Here is a 22,786-nt window from a genome sequence, read left to right on the forward strand (position 1 = left end):
AGCAGGCGGTAGTTTTTCGGTTAGCACGTGCTAATCCAGTGCGTGTGCTAAAAACGCTAGCGCACCTTTGTAAAAGGAGCCCTAAGGTTTAAGTAAACCTTGTTAAGGTACTACAGTAGGAATATTAGACTACTATAAGAACATAAGAATAGCTTTACTGGGTCAGACCAATGGTCCATCAAGCCCAGTAGCCCGTTCTCTTGGTGGCAAATCCAGGTCACTAATACCTGGCCAAAACCCAAGGAGTAGCAATATTCTGACATCGGAGAGGAAGTTCCGGGCCAGACAATCAGAATTAACATCGGGGGGAAGGCTTGTGCAGTTGTTGCAAGCACCTGGTCTGTTGCTGCGGCGATGGCTTGGAGAAATCAGCAGTGGCGGCGGGGGCTTGGGCAGGTAGAGAGAAACTTGATACGTGTGGTTGCTTAAAATAACTTGCACCTAATCTTTATCAGGTTAGTTTCATACTCCAGTTCGGAAAGATATCCCCAATATATCTCATTGTAGCTATTTGCAGGATCTGGGGGAGGGGTGGGGGGGTGGACCTATCCCATTTTGAGCAAAAAAAAATAAATGGTCACGTTAGGAATTAGTCCATTTTCTTGAGGCAAGAGTAGCAGTCTTGAAGGAGTTGAGGAAGACAGATAGATACATAGAGGACACCTACAGGGACATTGTAGAGAAGTCCCACTTCTAGTCTGGCAGCCCTGGTGCTGCCTTGCAGGAGGGAGATTTCCTAAAAGGAGAGCATCACCTTGGTGAGGTAGGTAGTAGAGATCTGCACGGGGACAGGGATCGCGGCTACACTGGAGTCCAACGGGTTCCCCCCAAGGTCCACAGGACTCCGGGGATCCCCCCAAGGTTCATGGGGCTCCCACAGGGATGAAACCTGGCTTCCCGAGGCCTACCTTATGCTCTGTAACCTCCATCGATGATTGATCCACTTGAAATTGAATTAATGGACCAGCGCCGTGGCGGGAACGGCCATGCTGAGCAGTGAGCTCAGCATGTATACACACGTTGCTGCACATCTGCACCTATCTGCAGCCAAGAGCCTTGTTGTAGATTGGTCAGAAGGTGTCACATGTGAGGCTGGAGCAGAAAGACAGCCTGTATAAATTTTGTGAGCGGCCCGATCCCCTAAAAGGCCCCGATTGAGAGACCGGACCTGAGGAGGAGAAGGAGACGACAAGACATGAAGCCTTTTAAGCAGAGGATCCGAGCTGGAGAGGACCCAAGGAGGACCTGATTCATCCGAGCTACAGACTGAGCATAGAACCTGAGCCATGGAGTTCTCGAGCTGCTGTGCCCAGGAGGAGCCAAGGAGAACTCAGCCCCGTGCCCAGGAGGTCCCGAGCAGCTGAGGAGGAGCCAAGGAGGACCCGAGCCATGGAGGATCTGAACTGCTGTGCCCAGGAAGAACTGAGGAGGACTTGAGCCCTGAGGACCGTGTCCAGATTGCAGCCAAAGCTTTCAGGTTAGTTTGATTTTGGACAAAGGTATGTATAATATACTCATTATGTATGATATACTTTTAAAATGCTACTAGTGCAATCGCTAGTGCTTTCTACACTGGACTATTGAGGAAACTTAGAATTGTTCAAAACACAGCGGTCCGTTTGATATTTGGATTGAAAAAAAGCGACCATGTTAGGCCCTACTACAAACTGCTTCACTGGCTGCCAATGGAGGCGTGAATAATATTCAAGTTCTCTTGCATATGTTTCAAGCTTGTTTGGGGACTAGCTCCTACCTACCTGCTACCTCACTTAGTACTATACAGCCCTACAAGACAAACTAGAAACAGCAATCTATTTGCATACCCAAGCATTACCGGCTGCAAATACAAAACCTTTCTGGATAGAACTTTTATGTACCAAGCAAACAAACAACACTGGTTAGACAACTAAATTAATGGAGCAAGACTGACCTATGACGCCTTTAGAAAAGCCATAAAAACTGCCTTATTTGACAGAAATATCACCTAAAAAGTATCTACACAAAACACTAAATCAATTTCTAATATTTCAAACATGACCACTCCTGCGTATAAGACAAAAATTTATTCTGCATGCTGTATTTCTCTTATCTCTGCATATTGTAACTCGCTGACTGTCCAGCTCTCTTCAATGTAAACCGCCTAGAAGTCTCACGACTATGGCGGTATAGAAGAATACCTGGATCCAGAAGAAGAATGGGTGTGCACTGTGTATGAAATGATATTGGTTTGTATGCCTGGAGGATATGTGTGGGTGAATGAATGGATAGGGGTTTAAAAAGGGGGTGGGGGTGCAATTTGGAAAATACCATATATATATGCCATATGGGATCTGAGCTTTTTTGTACAGTACAGGCCCTGACTCAACTAGTTTGGTGGTTGCCTTCTTTATTTCCTACAAAATCGTGAATACTTGGGCAAAAGGCAAGAATCATACGCCAACCCTTGGAAGGCATTCCGTGGCGTCCCACAAGGCTCCCCATTATCCCCAATCCTATTCAATTTATTCATGAGCTCGCTGGGACACATCAAACTTGAAGATGAAACTTTACTATCTTATGCTGATGACATTCTCCTCCTCATCCCCATAACCAAAAACTATCCTAATATTGCCAAAAAAGTCTCAAACAATATAGATAAAATTCAAATCTGGGCAATGAACAACAAGCTGAAACTGAACACTACTAAGACCAAAGCCATTGGTTTCCACACCGCACAACAGAATATCATTTCTAACCTCACTCTACCATCAGGCATCACTCTCATCATGGAAAAATCCACCAAGGTACTAGGATGCATCTTGGACGATACTCTCACAATGGAACCACAAATTTCTAACCTTCGGAAAAAGACCATCTACACCATGCGTCAACTGCGTCTCACAAGACCATACTTCCACCCACACCATTTTGCTCTGATCGTTCAGATGATGGTCCTACCTCTACTGGACTATTGGCACTCCGTCTACCTTGGCATCAACACTACTTTCATCTGCAAACTGCAACTCATCCAGAACACAGCTATTAGACTAATCTACAAATTAAAGAAATTTGATTCAATCGCAATCTTCATCAGGCAACTACATTGGCTCCCAATTTTCAAATTATCATGTATCCTACACCAGATTCTATATGGAAACTCAGCAGCCCCTCTTATTCAATTATTCTCTACTGCTTGGTCGACATCAAAAATAATCCTTAACAGAATCCAACTAAACCTACCATCCACAAAATACCTCCACTACAAATGAATTTTCCACTCTATGCTAACTTATCTGGGTGTAAAAACCTGGAATGACCTACCAGAAATCATCAGAAAAGAAACAAACTACACTACTTTCAGAAAAAACCTGAAGACTCACCTCTTTGACAATTAACTGTCTTCAGTTCTATATAGCACCCCCTACTTCTAGGTCCCTCCTCTTTCTTCTCCATGCCCCCTTCCCCCACTACTTTTCCCTTCCTCTTTGATTTGTCGCCTTGAGCCTGTATAGGTATATGCAACTCACAAATGGAAGATTAGATTAGATATATTGCTCAGGTGGCATGGTTATGACTTGGTCATTCCTAAAATAAAAAAGGCAACAAAGAGATCCTGCTGTTTCAAGAGTATTACCCTTGTCCCTCAGTTAAAATGAATGTAGTTATTGCCTTGATTTTATTGTATTCCTTTTGCAAAATATTGGTAGGTTTTGTGTGTGTGTGTTCCTGAATGCATCCTGAACGCAGCCTGAACTTTTCATGAGCCAGATTAGGCTGTGTTTTTCTCACTGTCACCATGAAATGCCCAGCCTCCTGGCTTCCTCTTTTTGCCTGCTTTATCCTTTAAGGCTTCTGGTCTTTGTTTGGAGGTGTGGCCAGGACTTTGCATACAGATTAGAATTCATTTTACTGTTTTCCCAGTCTTGTTGTATTTACCCCATGCCCTTGTATACAAACCAGCTCCATGCCACATTCTCTTCCTCCATTCCCTCCACCACCATGTTCAACATTCCTCCCTCTGCATCCATTTCCGTCTATCCCACTGTTTCCTCTTCACCACCACATCCAACATTTCTCCCTATTATCTCTACCTCACTCCTCTCCCATCACCATGTTCAGTGAGTCTCCCGGAAGAGGTGGTGGAAACGGAGACTGTCTGAATTCAAGAGAGCCTGGGATAGGCACGTGGGATCTCTCAGAGAGAGAAAGAGATAATGGTTACTGCGGATGGGCAGACTAGATGGGCCATTTGGCCCTTATTTGCCGTCATGTTTCTGTGTTTCCAATAATTATTCTCTTTCTTCCATTCCCCTTGAACGCCATCTCTTTCCCTCTCACTCACCCCGTGCTTAACAGTTCTTCCTTTATATTCCCTCCCCCATCTCAGCATCTCTTCCCCCATCCTTCTATCCTATGTCCCACTCCTAAGTTCATGCCACCTCCCTCCCTCCCTTCTGTGTCCCAAGTTAGTGTTACCTCCCTCCTTTCCAGCCAGTCCCAACTTAAGTCTTCACTTGGTTTAAGTTTGCACTTTGCAATGGGCTGCAACTTATTTTTGGTGATATTATTTCTCTCAAAGGTGATCCTTAAGATTGTGTCATTTGTTCTCAGGAAGTTACTATTATGTGAATCATAGTGATAAATCATTTAAAAGCTTTCATAAAGGTTTTATTGGCTTTTTTTAAAGATATACAAGCAATTTCCAAATATCATTACAATTAGAATGTATGTACAATCAATATGATTATTTTTGAGGTAATATGAGTCAATATTCAAAATCATTTATACAGTTAGCTTTGTTTGAAATGGAGGGAGATGCCATCCAGACCACATTGGGTTGGGAATAGGATTCTTATTTTGCTCAGTACAGTAGAAAATACATTTTAATTTTTAATTTTTCCTTTTCTATTGGTTACAGAGACTGATTTCTGTTGTTATTTGTTGTGATGGAGAAGAAAACTGGAGTTCAGAAGCTTGTAGATTCAAACAGCGACCGTATTTCATGTACAACAAATAAGGTCAAGAGTGAAGTATGGAACTTGTTTTAAAGTGGTAATGGTTGATGTCAAAGAAGTGCCATCTGCACTTTGCTCAAGGTGCAAGGCAGTTGTCTCTTGGAGATCACGTGATGGAACCAATGACTTATGGGCTCACAAGGACTATTGTGCAAACCGGATGCCAGCAACAAAGATTACAGCACTACCAGGTTTTTCTCTCTCAAGTAATACCAACATGGGAACATAAAATCTGAGGTAGCTGATGTTATCCCAGGACAAGCAGGCATGATATTCTCACATGTGGGTGGCGTCATCTACGGAGCCCCAGCGCGGACAGCTTTTCAAGCAAACTTGATTGAAGTTTCAAGTTTGCTACACTGCACCACGCATGTGCATGCCTTCTTGCCCACTAGAGGGCGCATCCCCACCTCGTGGTCCTCAGTTCAGTTTTTTCCGCGGAGCCAGAAGCCCTGTGAAATTTGTGCTCTTCGATTTTAGCCTTCTGACACCACGGCTGAGTGTTTCTTTCTCGGTCGCTGTGCTTACTTTGCTTTTTTCTTTGTTTTTGTTTCAGTTTTCGTCAAAAAAAAAAAAAAAGATTTTTGTTCGGCTCCGGGGGCTCCCGGTAGCCGCGGCTGCGGGACCTCGTTCGTTCCCGGCCGGTTTTTGTGTCCATGTCCCGTCCCTTGACGGGCTTTAAAAAGTGCACCCGGTGCGATCGGTTGCTTTCAATTACCGATCCTCACCGGTGGTGCTTGGTTTGTTTGGGTCCTGAGCATCCTACGGAGTCCTGTGATAGGTGCTCAACTTTTCAGACTAGAGCCCTCCGCCGACGCCGTGCCCGGATGGCGGAGCTCTTCTCTGCGGACCCCGCGGCGGGGAAGGCCTCGACGTCGGCTTCGGCCCCGGCCTCGGCCTCGACCTCGGCCTCCGGTCCCTCGACCTTGCCGCGACCCTCGACTTCCTCCAAGCCTGCTGCCTCGACCAAGCCTGCTTCGGGTAAGTCCTCCCTTCCATCCTCGACTCCAGGGTCGGCGAAGAAGCCATCCTTGGGCTCCTCGACTGCGGGTGGGTCGTCCTCGGCCCCGCCCCAAGTAGCAAAGCCTAGTGCCCAGAGGGAATACTCGAGACCGAGGTCGCCCTCCAGGGAGCACTCCTCGGCCCCGGACCTGCCAGCCATGATGGGGGTTCCGGCCTTCCAGGACTTGCTCCGAGCGCTGATTGCCTCGGAGCTGTCCGGGGCCCTCGCACACCTGCAGCAGGCTTCGGCCTCGACTGCTCCGGCCTCGACTGCCCCGGCGTCGGCGGCCTCGGTCTCGGTGCCCTCGGCTTCGGCCCCCGGGGGCCTGCCGACCTCGACCCCGACCTTGCCCTCGACCTTGACCTCGGTTGACCAGCCTGAGAGAAGTGTCAGGCCTTGGGACAAGGTGCGTCGGGTTAGGAGGATCTCTTCCACGTCCTCTTCCTCGAGGTCCTCCAGGGGCTTCTCGCCCTCGGGTTGGCCTCGGGCGAGGCGTCGTCCGAGGAAGCCCAAGCGTTCTCGGGCTTCTCCTCCGAGACGCGGTCGCTCCTCGCCGACCGGGGGTGAGACCTTGCGTGTCTCGGAGCTCCGCCTCGACAATCCGAGGCTTTTCCGGTCACCCGTGGGGAGGGGTTCGAGAGACTCCTCTCCGAGACGGAGGGGACGGGCCTCGGTTCCTCATACCCCGGGGACTTCCCCCAAGGGCTCCTCGGGGCATAGGCGGTCCCCGACCCCTTCGAGGTCGGTCGGTACGGCCTCCTGGGGATCGGGGTCTGGTAGGGAGCCTCGGTATTCCCGCGAGGCCTCCCCCTCTTTCTTGGCGGCTCGGACTTCGCGAACTCCTTCCCCGCCTACCAGGCCCTCTTCCTTCTCCAAATTCGTGCAGGATATGGCACGTGCTTTGGACCTGGACTTGCTTGCTGGGTCCCAGTACACGAAGGAGTTTTTGGAGGAACAAGACTTGCCCACTCCCCCGAGAGAAACTCCTCGTCTGCCTCTCAATAAGGTCCTCCACCAGACCTTCCTGAGAAATTTGGACTCCCCTCTTACAGTCACAGCGGTGCCTTCTAAGATGGAGTCCAAGTACCGGACCATACCATGTAAAGGCTTCAAGAAAGCACAACTGTCTCACCAGTGTTTGCTCGTTGAGTCGGCGCTGAAGAAATCGCAGCCCGCTAAGGTCTCGGCGGCGGTCCCGACCGGATGCGAGGGACGGACCCTGGACAAGTTTGGTCGTCGCCTCTATTCCAATTCATTGATGGCTACCAGGGTCCTTAATTATGCCTTTACATTTTCCTCTTTTCTTCGAAGCATGGTCAAAGACTTGCCTCGTTATCACAGGGTCATGCCGGATTCCCACAAGGAGGGTTTTGCCACGTTCATGTCAAACTTATCTCAGCTGCGTTTGTACCTGTTTCACGCTGTCTACGACGCATTTGAACTGGCCTCCAGGGTATCCGCCTTTGCAGTGGCAATGCGCCGGCTGGCATGGCTACGTACCCTGGACATGGACCCGAACTTGCAGGAACGTCTGGCCAATCTACCCTGTGTTGGCTCTGAATTATTTGATGAGTCCTTGGAGGCGGCGACCAAACGTCTGTCGGAACAGGAGCGCTCCCTTGCCTCCTTGGTCCGTCCTAAACCTCGGGCCTCGCCGCAGAAGCCATTCCGGCCTCCCCCGAGGCGATACCCCCAGAAGTCCACGCCGGCCTTCTCTAGACCTCCGCCCCGGCGCCCGCTGCAACAAGGTAGGGGAGGCCATCAAAAACCTCAGGCGCAGGGGGCGTCCAAGCCGACGCCGTCTTTTTGACATGATGTGCGGATGGGGGCGGGCCCCCTCCGCACTCCCGCCGAACCCCCTTCCTATCGGGGGTCGACTACGAGCCTTTTATGCGGCCTGGACCGGGATTACATCAGATGCTTGGGTGCTCCGGATTATCTCCGAGGGCTACTCGCTCAATTTCTCAGCCACGCCGCCGGAACATCCGCCGGGGGCTTACCCTTTCAATCAAGCCCAACTTCCTCTTCTTCTCGCGGAAGCGAGGGCCTTGTTGAGCCTTCGGGCGGTGGAACCTGTACCCCCCGACCAACGGGGGCGGGGGTTTTGCTCCCGTTACTTTCTGGTCCCAAAGAAGACCGGGGACTTACGCCCCATTTTGGACCTACGGAAGCTCAACAAGTTCCTGGTCCGGGAGAAGTTCCGTATGTTGTCGCTTCCGGTGTTGTATCCTCTTTTGGAGGAAGGGGATTGGATGTGTTCCCTAGACTTAAAGGAAGCATATACTCATGTTCCGGTGCATCCCGCCTTCCGCAAATTCTTACGGTTTCAGGTGGGGGAGTTGCACCTCCAATATCGGGTCCTCCCCTTCGGACTGGCTTCGTCCCCTCGAGTCTTCACGAAGTGTATGGTGGTGATCGCTGCAGCCCTGAGATCTAGGGGGCTACAGGTCTTTCCCTACCTGGACGATTGGCTGATCAAGGCGTCGACCAGGGAGGGGGTTATCTCAGCGACCCAACAGACTATCATCTTCCTTCAACGTCTGGGGTTCGAGGTGAACTTTCCCAAGTCTCAATTGTGCCCGACTCAATCCCTTCAGTTTATCGGAGCCGTGCTGGACACGGTTCGCCTTCGTTCGTTCCTCCCCCCCCTCGGTTGGAGGCCCTACTTCGATTGAGTCGCCAGGTTTCGCTGAGGGCCGTAGTATCGGCTCAGCACATGATGGTTCTTCTGGGCCACATGGCATCGACGGTCCACATTATTCCATTCGCCCGCTTGCATCTGAGGCTTCCTCAGTGGACCTTGGCCTCGCAGTGGCGTCAGGATCGCGACCCAGTCTCTTGTCGTTAACGGTGACTCCCTCTTTGAGACGCTCGCTCCGTTGGTGGACCAACTCTTCCAATCTTTCCAGGGGTTTGCTCTTTCTCGTTCCTCCTCATCGCAAGGTCCTGACCACGGACTCCTCGGAGTACGCGTGGGGGCTCATCTCGATGGTCTGCGGACTCAGGGTCTATGGTCGGCAGAGGACCGTCTTTGTCACATCAATGTGTTGGAGCTTCGGGCCATTTTTCTGGCGGCTCGAGCGTTCTGCCACTTGCTACACGATCAGGTAGTCCTCGTGCAGACGGACAACCAGGTGGCAATGTATTATGTGAACAAGCAGGGGGGAACGGGCTCTTGGTCCCTGTGCCGGGAAGCCCTGCGCCTTTGGGAATGGGCGGTCTCCCAGAACATCTTCCTGGGAGAGAAGAATTGTCTGGCCGACAAACTCAGTGGTCTTCTCCAACCGCACGAGTGGTCGCTAAACTCCCGAGTTCTGCGCGAGGTCTTCAACCGCTGGGGGACTCCTCAGGTGGATCTGTTTGCCTCCCCGGAGACTCGCAAACTGCCCCTCTATTGTTCTTGGATGTACTCCCCAGACCGTCTCGAGGCCGACGCCTTTCTTCTCGACTGGGGGGGGAGGTTCCTTTATGCGTTCCCCCCTTTTCCTCTAATCTTGAGAACGTTGGTACATCTCAAATCGACCAGAGCCACTATGATTCTCATTGCGCCTCGTTGGCCCAGACAGCACTGGTTCTCCCTACTCCTTCAGCTCAGTGTCAGGGAACCTCTGCTTCTGCCTGTTTTTCCCTCTCTGCTGTCTCAGAGTCGGGGTTCGCTGTTACATCCCAATCTTCAGTCTTTACATCTGACCGCTTGGTTCCTTTCCCCTTGACTTCGGTTCCTGTTTCTCAGTCGGTGAGGGAGATTTTGGAAGCCTCGCGCAAGGTCTCGACTAGGCTTTGTTATTCCCAGAAGTGGACCAGATTTTCATCCTGGTGCTCCTTGAACCATCTAGACCCGAGTTCGGTTCCAGTGTCTTCGGTGCTGGAATATTTGTTGCATCTGTCTAAGTCTGGGCTGAAGACGACTACCATTCGGGTGCATCTCAGTGCCATTGCGGTGTTCCATCGGCATCTCGAGGGTCGGTCTCTTTCTCTTCATCCTCTGGTAACTCGTTTCATGAGAGGTCTTGTGAATGTTCATCCTCCTCTGAAACCTCCTCCTGTAGTTTGGGATCTTAATGTGGTCTTAGCTCAAATGATGAGGCCTCCGTTTGAGCCTATCGACAAATCTCACCTTAAGTTTCTCACTTGGAAGGTGGTCTTTTTGCTTGCGCTCACGTCCGCTCGTCGGATCAGTGAGCTGCAGGCTTTGGTTGCGGATCCACCTTTTACTGTGTTTCATCTTGACAAGGTGGTTCTTCGCACCCATCCTAAATTTTTGCCTAAGGTTGTGTCTGATTTCCACCTCAATCAGTCCATTGTTCTTCCCGAAGCCCCACTCTCATCCTGGTGAGGCGGCGCTTCACACGCTTGACTGTAAGAGGGCGTTGGCCTTTTATCTCCAACGTACCAAGTCTCATCGGAAGGTTCCTCAATTGTTTTTGTCCTTTGATCCTAATCAGTTGGGACATCCTGTTTCCAAGCGCACCTTGTCCAACTGGTTGGCCGCTTGTATTTCTTTTTGCTACGCTCAGGCTGGTCTCACGCTCCATGGTCGAGTCACGGGGCATAAGGTCCGGGCTATGGCAGCTTCTGTTGCTTTCCTCCGGTCTACTCCTGTGGAGGACATATGTAAAGCTGCCACTTGGTCTTCGGTTCATACGTTCACCTCCCACTACTGTCTGGACACTTTGTCCAGAAGCGACGGCCGGTTTGGCCAGTCGGTGTTACGTAACCTGTTTTCCTAAATTGCCATCCTCCCACCTGCCCCTTTTTGGTTGGCTTGGAGGTCACCCACATGTGAGAATATCATGCCTGCTTGTCCTGGGATAAAGCACAGTTACTTACCGTAACAAGTGTTATCCAGGGACAGCAGGCATATATTCTCACAACCCGCCCTCCTCCCCGGGGTTGGCTTCTTTGCTGGTTATGGAACTGAGGACCACGAGGTGGGGATGCGCCCTCTAGTGGGCAAGAAGGCATGCACATGCGTGGTGCAGTGTAGCAAACTTGAAACTTCAATCAAGTTTGCTTGAAAAGCTGTCTACGCTGGGGCTCCGTAGATGACGTCACCCACATGTGAGAATATATGCCTGCTGTCCCTGGATAACACCTGTTACGGTAAGTAACTGTGCTTTTTGGTCGCTATGTGTGCAACAGATGTCAGGCTTTTTTCTTTCGTTAAAGGGGAAGGATTTAGGAACTTGACAACGAAGCTCATCTCCATAGGTGCAAAATATGGGAATTTTGACCTGGACCAAGTCCTGCCCTGTGGTTCAACTATCTCTCGTCATCTTGATGGCTTTCTGGAGAAACAGAAGATAACATTCGTTGATAAGTTAGCCTCAGTGCCGCAGTTTAGGGTGACAACTAATTTCTGGACACACAAGCAAAGCAACCACAGCTACATAACTGTGACTGTACAGTATGTTAATAATTGGCTAACTGAATCATGTATCTTGGCTACTTGATTACTAGATGAGCATCATACATCTGAAAATATAAAATGGACAGTAAAGTCAATTCTGGATGAGTTTAGGGCATATCATCAAGACAATGTGTTCACCATAGACAATGCCAGTAATATGAAAACTGCCTTTTGAGAATACACATGGACTCATCAAGCCCCATGACCACTTCCCCATGATTCTCATCCACGTCGGAACCAACGACACCACCAGGAGCACCCCGGAGAGCATACCTGAAGACAACCAAATGGAACACAAAGAACACCAAAGGAAGTGTCACCGTGTGGTTAAAAAAGCTAAAAGGGAATATGAGGAGAGACTGGCGGGGGAAGCAACAAACTTCAAATCGTTCTTCAGATATGTGAAGGGGAAGCAACCGGCAAGGGAAGAAGTGGGGCCATTGGATGATGGAGACAAAAAAGGAGTGGTAAAAGAGGAAAAAGAGATAGCAGACAGGTTAAATAAGTTCTTCACGTCAGTCTTCACGAGGGAGGATACATCCAATATTCCGGAACCGGAGGACATCGTAAATGGGGATCGGGATGAAAAGCTGGTCCAACTAGAGGTAAGCCAAGAGGATGTCCTCAGGCAGATAGACAGACTAAAGAGCGACAAATCGCCAGGTCCGGACGGCATTCACCCAAGGGTACTAAAGGAACTAAGGAACGTAATAGCAGAGCCACTTCGCCAAATATGTAACCTATCCTTAAAGACTGGAGAGATCCCGGAGGATTGGAAAATTGCAAATGTCACGCCCATCTTCAAGAAGGGTTCAAGGGGGGACCCAGGGAACTACAGGCCGGTGAGCTTGACCTCGGTCCCGGGAAAAATGATGGAAGCACTGATTAAGGACAGTATCTGTGAACACATAGAAAACAATGGACAGCTAAAGACGAGCCAGCACGGCTTCTGCAAGGGTAGGTCATGCCTCACAAACTTATTGTACTTCTTTGAGGGAGTAAATAGACAGGTGGATAAAGGAGAATCCATTGACATCATTTACCTTGACTTTCAAAAAGCCTTTGACAAGGTACCGCACGAAAGATTGCTTAAAAAACTGTGGAGACACGGGGTGCAAGGGGAGGTCCACCGATGGATCAAAAACTGGCTGGCAGACAGGAAACAGAGGGTTGGAGTGAAGGGCCATTACTCAGACTGGCATGGGGTCACGAGCGGAGTTCCGCAGGGGTCGGTGCTGGGACCGCTCCTGTTCAATATATTTATTAATGACCTGGAGGCGGGAACAAATTGCGAAGTTATTAAATTTGCGGATGACACCAAACTCTACCGCAGGGTTGAAACCATGGAAGACTGCGAAGATCTGCAAAGGGACCTAACGACGCTAGAAGAATGGGCCAAAAAATGGCAAATGAACTTTAATGTAGGGAAATGCAAGGTCATGCATGTAGGGAAAAAGAACCCGATGTACAGCTACAAAATGGGAGGATCACTGCTAGGGGTAAGTAACCTTGAAAGAGACCTGGGAGTGATGGTGGACACGTCTTTAAAGGCGTCGGCACAGTGCGCCACAGCCTCAAGAAAAGCAAACAAAATGTTGGGTATCATTAAGAAGGGTATCACGACCAGGACAAAGGAGGTCATCCTGCCACTGTATCGTGCAATGGTGCGACCGCATCTGGAGTACTGTGTCCAATATTGGTCGCCGTACCTCAAAAAAGACATGGCGGTACTTGAGGGAGTCCAGAGAAGAGCAACTAAACTGATAAGAGGTATGGAAAACCTCTCATATACTGACAGACTGAAAAAGCTGGGGCTGTTCTCCCTGGAAAAGCGGAGACTTAGAGGAGACATGATAGAAACCTTCAAGATCCTGAAGGGTATAGAAAAAGTAGACAGGGACAGATTTTTCAGATTACGGGGAACCACAAGTACAAGGGGGCACTCGGAAAAATTAAAAGGAGACAGGTTTAAAACAAATGCCAGAAAGTTCTTTTTCACCCAGAGGGTGGTGGACACATGGAACGCGCTCCCGGAGGCTGTGATAGGCCGGAGCACGTTACAAGGCTTCAAAGAAGGTTTGGATAGGTTCCTAGAGGATAAAGGAATTGAAGGGTACAGATAAGAATAGCGGTAGGTTATAGGGATAGTCTGGGACCATTGCTCAGGCAATGGGCCTGATGGGCCGCCGCAGGAGCGGACCGCTGGGCGAGATGGACCTCTGGTCTGCCTCAGCGGAGGCAACTTCTTATGTTCTTATGACTTCAGAGCCCTGGGTGAGAAGCTGAGGAGGATGGATGTGCAGGTGGTCTTCTCTTCGATCCTCCCAGTAAGGGGCAAGGGCAGTGCCAGGGAGGATCACATCCAGAGGGCAAACGACTGGCTGCAGGGATGGTGCAAGGAGATGAACTTTGGGTTCTTGCACCATGGAGGGGCATTGCAAGGACTACAGGGACCAGACGGGTTAATCCTGACCAGAAGAGGGAAGAACATCCTTGGACACCGTCTAGCCTGCCTACTACACAGGGCTTTAAACTAGGTAAGTTGGGGGAGGGTACGGGCACAAACAACCTACCTGGCGAGCTAAGCTGCCAATACTTTTTTGAGACTAAGATAAGTAAACACCGATCTGGGTCAGGGGAGAGTATACACACTTTCGAGTCTGGGGTTGGCTCACATTATAATTCTGGGTTACATTGTAATTCTGGGTCTAAGGGGTACACATTGTAATTCTGGGTCTAGAGGGAGTGCACATTGTAATTCTGGGTCTAGCGAGAGAACACACATTGCAAATTGTACTAAAGGAGTTCAAGTAGCCCAAGCGGGAATACCCCCACAGGATACACACATTCCGAGTCTGGGATAGGAACACACTGTAGTTCTGGGTCTGGGGAGTCCGGGATAGGTGCACATTGTAACTCTGGGTCTAGGGAAAGTACAAAACATGCGAATAATGCTAAAGGTGTCCCAAGTAGCTCAAGCGGGAACATCCCCACTGAGATGTAACAAACATACAACATGGAGGGCTATGTACGTAAACGCCCACAGTCTGGGAAACAAGATCCTGGAATTAGAAACAGAAATGAGGAATGCCGACCTGGATGTGGTGGCGATATCTGAGACCTGGCTCACGGACTCCCACGGGTGGGACATGGTCATACCAGGTTACAACTTGCTTCGCCGGGACAGGGAGGGCAAAATGGGAGGAGGTGTAGCATTATATACTAAAGATAACATTAAGGTTACCAGAATCACAGATGTCCACTACACTGGGGAATCCCTTTGGGTAAATTTGGCCAGAGGGAAGGACAAATGCCTGTATCTTGGCGTAATATACAGACCCCCAAGACAACAGGATGACCTAGATATGGAATTAATCGGAGATATAGAAAATATCACCTTGCGTGGGGACACAGTATTGTTAGGTGACTTCAACATGCCTGATGTGGATTGGGACACGCTTTCCTCTGCTTCTGGCAGCAGCAGGAGGCTATTAAATTCTTTGAAGGGAGCAAGACTCAGGCAACTGGTGTTGGAACCAACAAGGGATCAGGCAATACTGGACCTGATACTTACCAATGGAGAAAGTGTCGCAGAAGTCTCGGTGGGCGACACATTGGCCTCCAGTGACCACAACATGGTATGGTTCAATCTCAGGAAAGGTTTCACTAAATCTACCACACTGACCAAGGTCCTCAAATTCAAGGACACAAACTTCAAAGAAATAGGAGACTCTGTTCACCAGGCGCTACAAAGCCAAGCAGAAACCGATAACGTGGAAGAAATGTGGTTGACTTTGAAAGCCACCATACAAGAAGCAACAAACCGCTATGTTAAATCAGTAAGTAAACGGCGAAGGAACAGTAAGCCACAGTGGTTCTCTGCGGAGATTTCGGACCTCATCAAGGAGAAGAAAAAAGCATTCATCTCTTACAAACAATCAGGGAAACAGGACTCTAGGGAAGTCTATCTGGCCAAGTCAAAAGCTGTCAAAACAGCAGTTAGGGAGGCCAAATTCCGCATGGAGGAGTCTCTAGCGAGGAACATCCAGAAAGGAGATAAATCCTTCTTTAGGTATATCAGTGACAGAAATAAGAACTCAGGCGGGATAGTACGTCTTAGGAAACCAGACGGAGACTATGTAGAAGCAGACTTTGAAAAAGCCCAACTGTTAAATGAATACTTCTGCTCAGTCTTCATCCGCGAGGCGCCAGGACTCAACCCTCAGCTACAGACAAGGGTTGACGCAGATGACCCGTTTAGTAATTTCGAGTTTACACCCAGCGGTGTCTACTGCGAGCTGTCAAAGCTTAAGGTTAACAAGGCAATGGGGCCTGACAACCTACACCCCAGGGTGCTCAGGGAGTTGTGTGATGTCTTGGCGGAACTGCTATCTGTGCTCTTCAATCTTTCCCTTAGTACGGGTAACGTCCCGTTGGACTGGAAGACGGCTAACGTCATTCCACTACACAAGAAAGGCTCCAAGATGGAGACAGCAAACTACAGACGGTGAGTCTCACATCAATAGTGTGCAAACTAATGGAAACTCTAATCAAACGCCAATTGGATACGATCCTGAACGAGGAGAATCTACGGGATCCCCGTCAACATGGATTTACTAAGGGGAGATCCTGCCAATCCAACCTGATCAGCTTCTTTGACTGGGTGACGAGGAAGCTGGATGTTGGGGAGTCCCTGGACATTGTATACCTGGACTTCAGTAAAGCATTCAATAGCGTACCACACCGCAGGTTGCTGAGCAAGATGAGTTCTATAGGATTGAGCGACACATTGACGAAATGGGTTGGGAACTGGCTTGGAGGTAGGCTTCAGAGGGTAGTGGTGAACGGCACCCCCTCCGAAATGACGGAGATAATCAGTGGAGTGCCGCAGGGCTCGGTCCTGGGCCCGATCCTATTCAACATCTTTATAAGAGATTTGGCAGAAGGGCTGCGAGGTAAAATAACATTATTCGCCGATGACACCAAACTAAGCAATGTAGTGGGCAAAAGCACAACAGACATAAATTCAATGTCCGACAACATGATGCACGACCTACTCCTACTGGAGCGCTGGTCTAGGTCCTAGTCATGCACCTGGGCAGCCAAAATCCATGCAAGACTTACACCCTTAATGGCGAGATCCTAACAAGAACTGAAGCAGAATGAGACTTAGGGGTAATCGTCAGTGAGAACATGAAGACTGCCAATCAAGTGGAGCAAGCTTCATCCAAGGCAAGGCAAATCATAGGTTGCATATGCAGGAGTTTCGTCAGCCGTAAGCCTGAAGTCATTATGCCATTGTATAGATCCATGGTGAGACCCCACCTGGAATACTGTGTGCAATTCTGGAGGCCGCATTACCGTAAGGATGTGCTGAGACTGGAGTCGGTCCAGAGAATGGCCACCCGGATGGTCTTGGGACTCAAGGATCTCCCGTACGAGGAACGGCTGGTTAAGTTGCAGCTGTACTCACTCGAGGAACGCAGAGAGAGGGGTGACACGATCGAGACATTCAAGTATCTCACGGGCCGCATCGAGGTGGAAGAAGATATCTTCTTTTTCAAGGGTCCTGCGGCAACAAGGGGGCATCCGTGGAAAATCAGGGGTGGGAAACTGCACGGGGACACCAGGAAATTCTTTTTCACTGAAAGGGTGGTTGATCGCTGGAATAGTCTTCCATTTCAGGTTATTGAGGCCAGCAGCGTGCCTGATTTTAAGGCCAAATGGGATAGACATGTGGGATCTATTTTTTTTTTTTTTTTTTTTTTTTTTTTTGAGGTTTAAAATTTTATTAAACAAAATGAAAACAGTACACAGGCAGTATGCCAACAGCAAAAGTACATCGCCCATATGAAACAACAGAACCCCCCCACCCCCCCCCACCGAGTGATACAATATAAGCCTAAAACAAAGGAAGATGAAAAAGAAAAGTAAGAAAAGTTTCAAAGTAAACCTCGCCAGGAGCTATAACGAGACCACTGTCGATGAAACGTTCCACAGGAATCATTATTTAAAGCAGTCAATTTGGACATCAAATAAATTTGGTCAATCTTATGTAACAGTTCAGTACGAGAAGGCAAAGAGTCACGCTTCCAATAAGTAGCCACTAAAAGTCTGGCTGCCGTAGCAACCAGGGCCACAAAATGATTCTGATCCACATCCAAACTCCCCAAAGGATAGTTAAGTAAAAATGTTTCCATACGCAATAGGATGGGTAAGCGTAACACATCAATCAGCAGTCGTTGAACCATCTTCCAAAAAGGTACAATCTTAATACAGTCCCACCACACATGCCCAAAAGAGCCCAAACACCCACAATTGCGCCAACAGTGCCCGTTCCCACAGTGATAGAAACGGTGCACCTTTTCTGGCGTGAGGTACCACTGAAATAGCATCTTATATCCCTGCTCCACTAAGGGAGATGCCAAGGAGACTCTCAGCAGTGTACCATAAAGACAGTCCCATTGTCGATAATCTAAGGTCCTCCCCAGCAAGAGTTCCCAACGATGTTCATATGTGTGGGCCTGTGGTCTAGTGTATAAAAGAGCCCTATAGAGACGTGAAATAAGGCCCACCCCAGATCCCATCCTAAAAACTTGTAAAAAAGCAGAGTCTGCCCCTTCCCACTCCGGGATCACCCTCTTTACCATAAAATCTCGAAGTTGGACATAGGCGAAAAAATCAGTCGAGGGGAGGTCATATATAGATTGCAAGGCAGCAAAGGGTACCAGTTGTCCACCCACTACCAGTTGACCTAGGACCCTAAGACCCTCCATTTCCCAACGCCGAAAAATCCCAGTATCTTTAGCAGGCAGAAAATCAGGGGCAAATCTAATGGGAGTAGCATAAAAATAGCGCTGACGTGGGAACCAAGCTCGTCTAACCCGGCTCCATGCATGCAAAGTACATTCCATCCCATAAGATGTCCCAGTCTGCAGATCCCGAAGGATATCAAAAGACAGCCAGGGCACTGCCGCCAAAGGGTAAGTAGGTTGTAAGGCCTGTTCTAGTGAGACCCAGCGCTGGGAGGGATATGCCCAATGAAACAGTCCTTGCAGTTGGGATGCATAGTAATATGTAGAAAAATCAGGGACACCCATTCCCCCATGTAACCTGTCCCAGTACATACGTTCCCTCCGCACCCTAGGGGGTTTACGTGTCCAGATATAGGCAAAGGCCTGCCTTTGTAGCCTAAGCAAGAACCGTTTAGGAATTGAGAGAGGTAGGCAGGAGAACAGATACAAAAAACGAGGCAACACATTCATACGCAAAGCACTAATCCTACCCATCCAAGACAATCTTAACCCCTCCCATCGATCCAGATCAGCAAATACAGTTCTTAGCAACGGAGGGTAATTCAATTCAAAAAGGTCAGTAAGTCTTCGAGATATACGCACACCAAGGTATTTAATGGATTTAGCCGCCCATCGAAACGAGAACCTAGCACGTAAGTCCGTTACCAACAAGTCCGGAAGGGAAACGTTAAGCAATTCAGATTTTTCGATGTTAATTTTAAAGCCAGCCACCACACCAAACGTAGTCAAAACACGAAGCGCCTCCGTCAAAGAACGATGCGGGTGGGTCAAGGTAAACAAAATATCATCAGCATACAATAAAATCTTATGCTCTTCACCACCCACCACAATTCCCTGAATGTCAGCATTCGCACGTATAGAGGCTGCTAAAGGTTCCATGACTAGCGCAAAAATCAGTGGTGATAGAGGGCACCCTTGCCTAGTTCCTCTACGAATCATAAAATTAGCAGTATATCTTCCATTAACTCTTAAACAAGCCTCCGGAGCAGCATATAATAAAGTCACCCAGTGTAAAAAAGCGCCCGAAATGCCCATCTTCTTCAAGGCCGCTAACATAAACGGCCAATAAACCCTATCAAAGGCTTTTTCAGCGTCAACTGATAACAGGACTGCCGGAACCGAATCTTGATGGGCCACTCCAATAAGATCTAACACTCTTCGGATATTATCACCAGGTTGTCTCCCTGAAATAAAGCCACACTGATCTCCATGAACTAGGTAAGGAAGAAAACGTTGCAGCCGGACTGCCAAAATACGGGTAAACAGCTTATAATCAACTCCTAACAATGAGATAGGGCGGTAAGACCCACAAAGGAGGGGATCTTTCCCAGGCTTGAGAAGAAGGGAGACCGCTGCCTGACGAAACGAATACGGCAGACAATCCCCCTCCAAAAAAGAATTAAACAATCTAGTCAGAGGATTGACTATATGGGCCTCCATTTTCTTATAAAACAGGGGGGAAAAACCATCAACACCCGGTGCTTTGGAAGCAGCCAAATGGCGTATAGCCGCTACCACCTCAGCGGGTTGAATAGGGGAAGAGAGCCACTCCGCATCAACTTCCGCCAAACAAGGCAAGGTGACGCTAGATAGAAAAGCATCTATCTCCCCCTCCGTGGTTTCAATTTCCGGAGTGTACAGAGTCTGATAGAAGGATAAAAAAGCCTGATGGATGTCCCCATCATCTACACAAAGCTGACCCGAGTCATTACGAATCCGAGTTATGGAATGTTGTGCTTGAGTTTGCTTGATCTGTGCAGCTAACAAGCGACCTGCCCTACCACCCCATTCAAAAAACCGTTGTTTCCGCCTCTGCAGGGCCCAAGCCATGCCCTCTAAATCAAGTTCTTGTAAATCTCTCCGGCACTCCGTCAGCGCTACCCCCCCAGCCACCGACGGGGCTCTCTTGTGAGCATTCTCTAGGCGTCGAAGGCGGGACACTAGTTCTAATCTGCGAGCCACTCGACATTGATTTCTGTATGACCCCCTCGAGATACAACAACCCCGAAGGGTAGCTTTAAAACTTTCCCAAAGAATTGCAACATTAATGCCAGCTATGTCGTTGAATACAAAAAATTCCTTGACATCAGTCTCTAAAAGGGTCAAGGTATTGGGATCTTTCAACAAAGAGTCATTCATACGCCACATGCGACGGCCGCCTCTAACCTGCCCAACCTGTAACTCCAGAGTCAAAGGAGCATGATCTGACCACACCCGGGGCTCAATACTGGAGGCCAGGGCTCGAGGCAGAGCAATACGAGGCAGCATCCACATATCAATTCTAGTATATGAATTATGTTTCGATGAATAAAATGTGTAATCTCGCGTGCCTGGATGTAAATAACGCCACACATCTATCAAATCATGTCTACGCAGGAAGCGCAGCAAAGCTCTTCTGTCGCTTCTAGCGTAGCGGATGGAAGAATTTGAATTATCCTCCTGAGGATAGCAAGTGAGGTTAAAATCTCCACCCACAAGGAGAGTACCTTCTACATGATCCAACAGCACACGTTCTAGCAATGTAAAGAAGGCCCCCTGACCAGCGTTTGGGGCATAGACATTCAGCAAACTATACAAGGTGCCATCCAGCTCAGCCTTGACCAATATGTAGCGGCCCTCAACATCTCGCACCACCTCTCTCAATATCACCTGGACACGTTTATGAATTAAGATGCCCACCCCCTGGGTCTTTTTCCGGACCTTATTAGAAGAAAGGAAAACGTGTGGGTAGTTATGGTGTGTAAGCAATTTCTCATAATGAGATTGAAAATGGGTCTCCTGAATAAATCCAACCGCACTATTCAGGCGGCTCATTTCTTTAAATAACAAGCGTCGTTTTTGTGGAGAATTCAGACCATGTACATTATAAGATAGCAAAGTGAGTTTATCCATTTGTACCAGAAAAGAAAAAGCACTTCATTACCAAATCAACCATTAGTTCCAAAGCAGCCAAATCAACCAACCCCTGCAATCGTAACCTTAAGAGAAACATTATACAAACACACTTCCATACAGTCATACAAGAAAGCACTCGGTCACTACTTTTCCCAGCACCAACACCCCCCCCTCCCCCCAACCCCCCAACAATACCCCTCATGGTCCAGCCACCAAAGCACCTGGTAACCACGGTACAGGAAGTGTAGAGAAACAGTTCACAAAGGGACCCCCAGAACAAGCCCTATAAACAATCTTCGCGACAAAAGCCGCTCAGCAAAGAGAAGAAAAAACAGACACAGCACAAAATTTCTAAAGCACATTGCACAAATACAAATGTTCAAGTGGGTGAGGGTGTGGCCGCCTCCAAAGGGCGACGAGCTGCAGCCGATCTAGCCACTCTCTGCCATCCCAGCCCTCTTCCAGATTTGAGCACAGGTGACCTCTGAGGAAGTGGAGCCATTTCTGAAGCTGCCATCAAACCTGCCTCCACCAGTCGAGCCTGAACATCCGCCACAGTTATTGCAGTGTAAGTCTTGCTTGCATGTGTAAAAGCCAATCCGATAGGATAAATCCATCTATATCGAACACTGTGTTCCTGCAGTATACGGGTACAGTCTCTATATGTGCGACGGCGGGCCAGGGTTGCCAGAGCTATATCAGGATAGACATCAATGTCCGCTTCTTCCCATTTAACAGTTCCCCCAGAGCGCCGCACCGCCCTAAGCACATGTTCTTTATCCATATAGCGATGGAAACAGGCCACCACATCACGAGGACGGTTCACATCACGAGGGCCAGGGATGCGGTGAGCCCTATCCAGCAATGGTTTCCCCACCTCCACAGGTAAACCAGCGGACTCCAGAGCCTGAATGCATATGTGATCAATCACCTCCATGCAGCGAGAGTCAGAAACAGTGTCAGGCACACCCCGAAAGCGAAGGTTGCACCGTCTGGAGCGATTCTCCAGATCTTCCATCTTTAGGGTGCTTGCATCAGCCTTTTCCTCTAGCGCTGCAATCCTGCCTCTCAAGTGTGTTAATTCAGAGCCATGTGCCTCCACTGCAATCTCTGTCTCTCCCACTCGATTCCCGATTTCACCCACCTCACGTTTTAGCTCAGCAACAACAGCGTGGATATCAGCTCGAACTGCAGAGATTTCAGATTTTAATTCCTGAAACCAGCCACGCATCTCCATTTGTAAAGTTGGCAACGTTGCATCGACATGTGAGCCCTCCGCAGCTGCGGTCGGATCGGGCGCCATTTTTGAGCTAGGCTTAGGAGGCCCATTCGGGATCGGTGAAGAAAATGCTTTTATGTCGGTTTGTTTTTTCCGCGTCGTCATCGAAACACAGCAAAGCAGCTACACAATCGAATTATAGTTAATATGCAGTGCAGGCACGCGAAATCGCGCGAAGATAGCCAAAATCAGCACGGGGGTCCGCGGAGCTATCTCTCTAGGCTGCCATCAGCCACGATGACGTTACATGTGGGATCTATTCACAGAGAAAGGAAGGGGAGGGTCATTGGGGTGGGCAGACTAGATGGGCCATGGCCCTTATCTGCTGTCTATTTCTATGTTTCTAAGGAGCAGGGCAGTGTTTGAACCCACAATTTTCCAATCTACCCT

General features: G+C 48.9%; 1 protein-coding gene across 4 annotated transcripts in view; it reads left to right on the forward strand.

Moving 5' to 3' along the window:
• The first annotated feature begins 4,896 nt into the window (after positions 1-4,896).
• Positions 4,897-22,786, forward strand: part of ABCA12 (ATP binding cassette subfamily A member 12) — a 604,574-nt gene continuing 586,684 nt past the window's right edge. For all 4 annotated transcript variants that reach the window (XM_033946149.1, XM_033946152.1, XM_033946153.1 and 1 more), the window contains exon 1: positions 4,897-4,997. In XM_033946149.1, the coding sequence (XP_033802040.1) occupies positions 4,926-4,997 (72 nt within the window). In that variant the 5' untranslated portion in view covers positions 4,897-4,925. The remainder of the gene's footprint in view (positions 4,998-22,786) is intronic.

The sequence above is a fragment of the Geotrypetes seraphini genome, chromosome 5 (assembly GCF_902459505.1).
Source record: "Geotrypetes seraphini chromosome 5, aGeoSer1.1, whole genome shotgun sequence".
NCBI classification, from domain to species: domain Eukaryota; kingdom Metazoa; phylum Chordata; class Amphibia; order Gymnophiona; family Dermophiidae; genus Geotrypetes; species Geotrypetes seraphini.